Consider the following 6,715-nt stretch of genomic DNA (forward strand, 5'->3'; position numbering starts at 1 on the left):
CAGTATCTTTCTAGTAAGCGTACAGTTTAATTCTGTTCCCTCTTTTCCTTTTTCTTCAAGCCTTTCAGCCCAAGTGCTCATAAGTTTTATATATATATATACATATACGATGTCAGCTGACTGAAGAGATGTATATAATGTATGTAATGTATATAAGAGATGTACCGAACACAATAAAGTCAGTATTTTACAGCAGTTCTAGCGTGTCACATCTTATTCCTTCTTCTCAAATTTAACATTTTGCTTTCACCGATACTTGCGTGGTGCCGAAACCTGAGTATATTAGATACAAGATGCTTTTTTTCTTTTAAGAAGAATTGTTTTTTGTTGTCGCTTTATCAAATTAAATTCTCTCTCTCTCTCTCTCTCTCTCTCTCTCTCTCTCTCTCTCTCTCTCTCATTTTTTAGTAAATATTGCTGCTAACGGCAAGAGGATCGTTAGACAAGCGGTTTTTAACCTGGAAGCTTTGAATCAAATCGTGGTCCAGACCGCACCTCCCACAGAGGGAAATCCCCAACTCCCAGAGTTTCCACCACTACCAGTATCTCTAGCAGAGGCACACACAACAACACTAGAGTGGATCAAAGTACGTACTGCAACCGCCCAAGATTTGAAGAAAGGCCATTTCTGATCTCCTGGGGGAACCGACTGATAAGCCGAATTGAAGCAAAATCAATCGAAAATTTACTCGATAACGAAGATGCGGAGGCATTAAAAGAAGCGGTCATCTGCAGAGTGAAGAGGAGTATCCTCAATCAGATTCAGGCGGACGAAGTGACCCCTTAGAGTAGTATCAAGGAAAGATTAAAGAAGGCGTTCGGAGGAGGACGGTGGGCCCCAGAAGAAGACATATTTATGATGATCAGGGAGACGAAAAAACCAAAACAGTCTAGTGGGCAATATGCTGCGGAACTCCTGGCATGCCTTAACAGAATTAAAGATAAACCCAGCGAGGTGATGGAAACAATTTAGGTACAAGGTTGGATGCAATTCTTATCCATGGTACTAAAGATACAGTTGGCAAAGGAGCTAGGGAAGACGGAAGGGTGTCTGAGAGAGCGCTCGTTTGTGGAAATTGCTCAAGATCTCATTGAAACAGGCACTAGAGAGGTAAGGCCTGTAGGAAGTAGAAGAGCCTGGGTGGACACGGATATGGACAACGGGCAAGAAACATGCCCAACCCTTGGAGAATGAGAGAACATGGAAATGGTAGAAGAGAGAGAGCTATGGACCAAGCAAATAGAAGACCAGAAACTATAGCTGGCGGAAGGACCGCAAGTGTCACGTTTGTGGAAAAATTGGGCATTAAGTCAAGCATTGCCCGCGCACGAGGTGCTTTTAATGCGGAAATGAGGGGCACATAGCCAAACAATGCCCATATATGTACCGAAGAAGAGATATGAGCCAGGGAAAAACAATGGAGATCAACGCCCAACAGATGCGGAGAAGCCACCGTAGGTTGGGTAGAGTCTACGCAACCATTAGGACCATCAAGGTCCGAAGAAGTCGCGGAGCCAAGGAACCGAGCTATCCTAGAGGACTTAATGGGAAAGACAGTATGGAAACGAGGGAATGGAGGAGAATGGATGCGAAGGACTGGAGAGGGGAAGACGCGAGACATCTGAAGGGGTTGTCAGCTTAGGGGCGACCGCACACTGCTTAATTATGATGTGAGAGAAAAGAGCGGCGGTCTGCCAATAATAGAGAAAGCAGGAGTGATGTGCCTGGTAGACACCGGGAGTTCTAACACCATCATGTTGCTTTGGAAAAGTTGAGTGATAGACAGAGGACACAAGATTCAGAAATGCCAATGTAAATTGATCACCCTATTGGAGTGATGATCACCATTCTGCCTTTCTTCAGAAGATTGTTGAGTGAGACGAAGTACTCAGCCATCTCTGGCACAAATCTTCGGTAAAAATTTAAAGTTCCCAGCAACATCCGAATTGCATTCCTAGGCATTGCCATCTTCTGTATTGCTACAAGTTTATCCCCGTCAGGTTTGACTCCTTCCCGGGAAATCGTGTGGCCCAAAAAAATCATTTGTTCCTGCCCTAAAGATGATTTCTCCCCCGATAATATGAGCCCAAATTGCCTGATTCTGTGGAATACGCTGTGTAAATGTTGTGCATGTTCGGCTTCGTTCTTATTGAACACTAGAAGATCATCGATATAAATATGACATACAGATTCGTCAATTCCTCTTAACAATTCGTCCATTGGGCGCTGGAAGATTATGGAAGCATGTTTGAGTCCAAACGGCAATCTTGTAAATTCGTAGTTGGCCCTCTCAAATGTGAATGCCGTCTTCTGTTGATCCTTAGGGTGCACTTGAATATGATGATATCCGGCCATCAGGTCCAATGTGCTGAATACCGTTGCCCCGCTTAGCCTGTCCAAGCAAGCATGTCCGGCTCAGTCAGCCGCTCTGGGAGCACCCAGCCAGGAGGCTGGTACACCATCTCTGTTGAACGCGAGGGTGGCGGACAGAAATTTTTTTTTTTTACCATTTTATTTTTAGAGTAATATAACATAAAACATTCTTACTGTAGTGAAACAAGAAGTGAACATAACAAAGGCTTATCAACTACTAGTATCAAAACAAGTTGACACGTTACAAACGGCTTGTGATCATATATTCAGTTAGCCAAAGACCAAATTGTATACGATAAAAAATGAATTTTTACATCTCACTGGGAGCATCCAGCCAGGAGGCTGGTACCCCATCTCTGTTGAACGCGAGGGTGGTGGACAGAAAAAAAAATTGTTTACCGTTTTATTTGTTACGGTAAGATAACATAAAACATTCTTAATGTAGTGAAACATAGACTTGCAGTACCAGTCCTTCTCAATTACCTGCTGTTAGTCTAGGGTGTTCTTCATCTTTGACACATATTTCTGGGTCACCATTTGAAGCTTTTAATTTCTGTAACCTTTCTTCAATCTCAGCAGGTTTCTCTTTCTGCTTCTTCCTTGCAAAATTTTAGACTTTTCCTTTATTCTATAATCATCAGAGTATCTTAATAATCCTATATATCCTAGAAGACTTGAAGGATCATTAAGAGGTACAGATGATTCTAGGGAAAAGGAAAAGACTAAAATTGTGCAAGGAATGGTGAAGTAACGTTTTCCATCGTTCAACAGTTTTCATATAATGTTCCAAGATAAGATGGCAGAAGAAAAACTCTCAACGGTGTCTTTATAGTTAAACCTTCACAGGCAACACTCAAGATTGAATTTTTAATACAAGATCTATAACTACAAATACCTTTCCACAAATTATAATTATTCTGTAAGGAGTATAGAATGGCCGGTTCTGGCACCATGATAACCATTCTGTGAACTTGAGTTATCTGTGTATTAAGTTAAGATTTAGGAGGAATTACATTTGAACAGGTAGACAGTTTAAGTAATCAGGTTTAACAGTAACTCGAAAAAGAAAATAACGTAGATGACGATATGCAAATAAGGGGATCTTTGGTTAACTTTTGATATTTTTGTGTCAAATTGAAAAAAAAAAAATTGGCCCAGTAGGCTCAAAAACGCTGTATAAAATCTGGAATATTCAACAAAATGTTGGATGGGTAATGTCAAGTATTGAGAACCTCTAAATTGTTTTTGTTTAATTCAAGAATGCCACACTGATCAGCTGCTACTAGATTTAGTTGATAGGTCAATACATATAATATTACATATAAATATTAATTTTTAATAAAAGATCTATATTGACTAACACCTTACCACAAATTATAATTATTCTGTAAGTAGTATAGAATGGCAGGTTTGGTACCATAACTTCATTCAGGGACATTATTGGGAAAATAGGCTAAAAACATTTTTAAAAAAACTAACAAATCTCCACTATTATCTTGTTCATGGAGAAGGGAGAGAAAAAATGCATCCCCAACCCATACCATCCTGGACGGTCGTTCCTTACTTATGAAAAAATTCCTCGCTTATCTCTTTCCTTTGTTTTTTATTTTTGGATGCATATGAAGGTGTCTGTTTTATCGACATTTCAATTAATTAAGACAAAGTATAAATTAACAAATTTTAGGCTTGTTATAGCTTCAATAGCAACAATTGAATATTCATTTATCATAAAAAGACATTATTAACTTATACAATTTTAAAAATTAATTACGAGGATATAAAAAAATATATTCTAATTCATTAAATATAAAAAAAGGGAAAAGAATATAATAGTTATCAAAGTATTGAAATTTGTTCTTTGAAAACAACTGATTACGTAGATCCAAAGAAAAATAAGCTTAACTCTTAAAATCAACAAAGTAAAAAAAAAAAACATTTAATAATGAATGACGTCAATCAAAGTTTTAATTAACAACTTCAAAAAATAAAAAAAAGAAGAAAAATAGAAAAAAGGAATACTAAAACCAATATTTCTCAAATATTAATTTATTTTTTAGACAAAATAACAATTTTTAATAGTCAAATATTTATATCACTGTATAAATACATTGAATTGAAACTAGTGAACAAAAGTATCTATATTTTTATAAAATTCTTACATTAGTACATGCTTTTCAAATCATCAAATTTGCGTCAAAAATTGTTATTATTAATTCATTAATTTAGTACATCAATGATTTTATAAAAGTAAGGCTTAGATGAACATTTAACTGTTCATAATGTGTTTTTTTTTTAAATTACCTATTTGAACAGCTTTATATTCACAATCAGGAAAATGATAAGACTTTTCACAAGTGTGAAGGGCCATTATGTGTTCTTTTAAATCACCTTTTAGAAACGATTTATATTCACAATGAAGACATTAATAAGGCCTCTCATACGTATGACAGGCCATTATTTGTTGATTTAAATGGCTCAGAAGAACTGATTTATATTCACAATGAGGAAATTGATGAGGCTTCTCATTAGTATGACGGACCATAATGTGCTTTTTTAAATCACTTTTTTGAACAGCTTTATATCCACAATGAGGACAGTGGTGAGGCTTCTCATTAGCATGTCGGGCCATTATGTGCTTTTTTAAACCACATTTTTGAACAGCTTTATATTCACAATGAGGACAGTGATGAGGCTTCTCATCAGTATGTCGGGCCAATATGTGCTTTTTTAAATCACATTTTTGAACAGCTTTATATTCACAATGAGGACAGTGATGAGGCTTCTCATCAGTATGTCGGGCCAATATATGTTGTTTTAAATGGCTAAGATTAACTGATTTATATTCACAATGAGGACATTGTTGAAGCTTCCCGTCAGTATGTCGGGTCATTATGTGTCGATTTAAATAATATTTTGTAACGGATTTATATTCACAATGAGGACATTGATGAGGCTTCTCTTCAGTATGGCGGGCCATTATGTGCTTTTTTAAATTACTAACTTGAACAGATTTATATCCACAATGAGGACATTGATGAGGTTTCTTGTCAGTATGTCGTGCCATTATATGTTGTTTTAAATGGCTAAGATTAACTGATTTATATTCACAATGAGGACATTGATGAGGCTTCTCTCCAGTATGGCGAGCCATTATGTGTTTTTTTAAATTACCAGCTAGAACAGCTTTATATTGACAATGAGGACATTGATGAGGCTTCTCATCAGTATGGTGGGCCATTATATGTTGATTTAAATAGCTCAGAAGAACTGATTTATATTCACAATGAGAACATTGATGAGGCTTCTCATAAGTATGACGGGCCATTATGTGCTTTTTTAAATCACCTTTTTGAACAGCTTTATATCCACAATGAGCACATTGATGAGGTTTCACACCAGTATGTCGGGCCATTATGTGTTGTTTTAAATTACTTTTTTGAACTGAATTATATCCACAATGAGCACATTGATGAGGTTTCACACCAGTATGTCGGGCCATTATGTGTTGTTTTAAAAAGCTAAGACGAACTGATTTATATTCACAATGAGGACATTGATGAGGCTTCTCATAAGTATGACGGGCCATAATGTGTTGATTTAAACTACCTTTTCGAACTGAATTATATTCACAATGAGGATATTGATGAGGTTTCTCATCAGTATGACGTGCCATTATGTGTTTTTTCAATTTACAAACTTCAACAGATTTATATTCACAATGAGGACATTTATGAGGCTTCTCAAAAGTATGACGGGTCATAATGTGTGATTTTTTTAAATCACTTTTTTGAACAGCTTTATATTCGCAATGTTGACATTGAGAAACCTTCTCCTGAGTATGATGAGGCTTAACAGGAATGGTAATCCGATATATCTCATTTTGTAGGCAATCAAGATCTGTGAAACAATAAATATAATAATACTACATATAGACGGTTGAATGTTATATTAAAATGATTCAGGGATGCTGTTAGAAAACAAGATTAACAAATGGTATTAATAATATAGAATAATTGCTACTTTTGTCGTTCAGACCTTAAACTGGGGTATATTAATAATTACTTTTATTTCCAGGATTTCATTTCTTTTCTTTCTAATAATTTTAACCTTATGATAATGATTTTACTAATGTAAATAGTTATATATTCCCAATGAGGACATTGATGAGGTTTTCACCTGAATGACAGCTGAGTATATGTCTTCATTAACTACCAGACATAGCTGTTTTATATTGACAATATAAAAATTTATATTCTATTATATTTATATTTGGCTTCTCACCAGTCTCACGAGCCCTAATATGTATTTTTAAATTACAAAGTTTAGCCATTATATATTTAC

At 36.0% G+C, this 6,715-nt stretch overlaps 1 protein-coding gene across 1 annotated transcript in view; it reads right to left on the reverse strand.

The window, feature by feature from the left end:
- Positions 1-4,588: 4,588 nt before the first annotated feature.
- Positions 4,589-6,715, reverse strand: part of LOC106692823 (zinc finger protein 420-like) — a 15,246-nt gene continuing 13,119 nt past the window's right edge. Inside the window, exon 4 of the mRNA XM_067046416.1 lies at positions 4,589-6,271. Coding sequence (XP_066902517.1) covers positions 4,797-6,271 — 1,475 coding nt within the window. The 3' untranslated portion in view covers positions 4,589-4,796. The remainder of the gene's footprint in view (positions 6,272-6,715) is intronic.

The sequence above is a fragment of the Halyomorpha halys genome, unplaced genomic scaffold (genome assembly GCF_000696795.3).
Source record: "Halyomorpha halys isolate HHAL.00 unplaced genomic scaffold, Hhal_1.1 Scaffold73.1, whole genome shotgun sequence".
Lineage (NCBI taxonomy): Eukaryota > Metazoa > Arthropoda > Insecta > Hemiptera > Pentatomidae > Halyomorpha > Halyomorpha halys.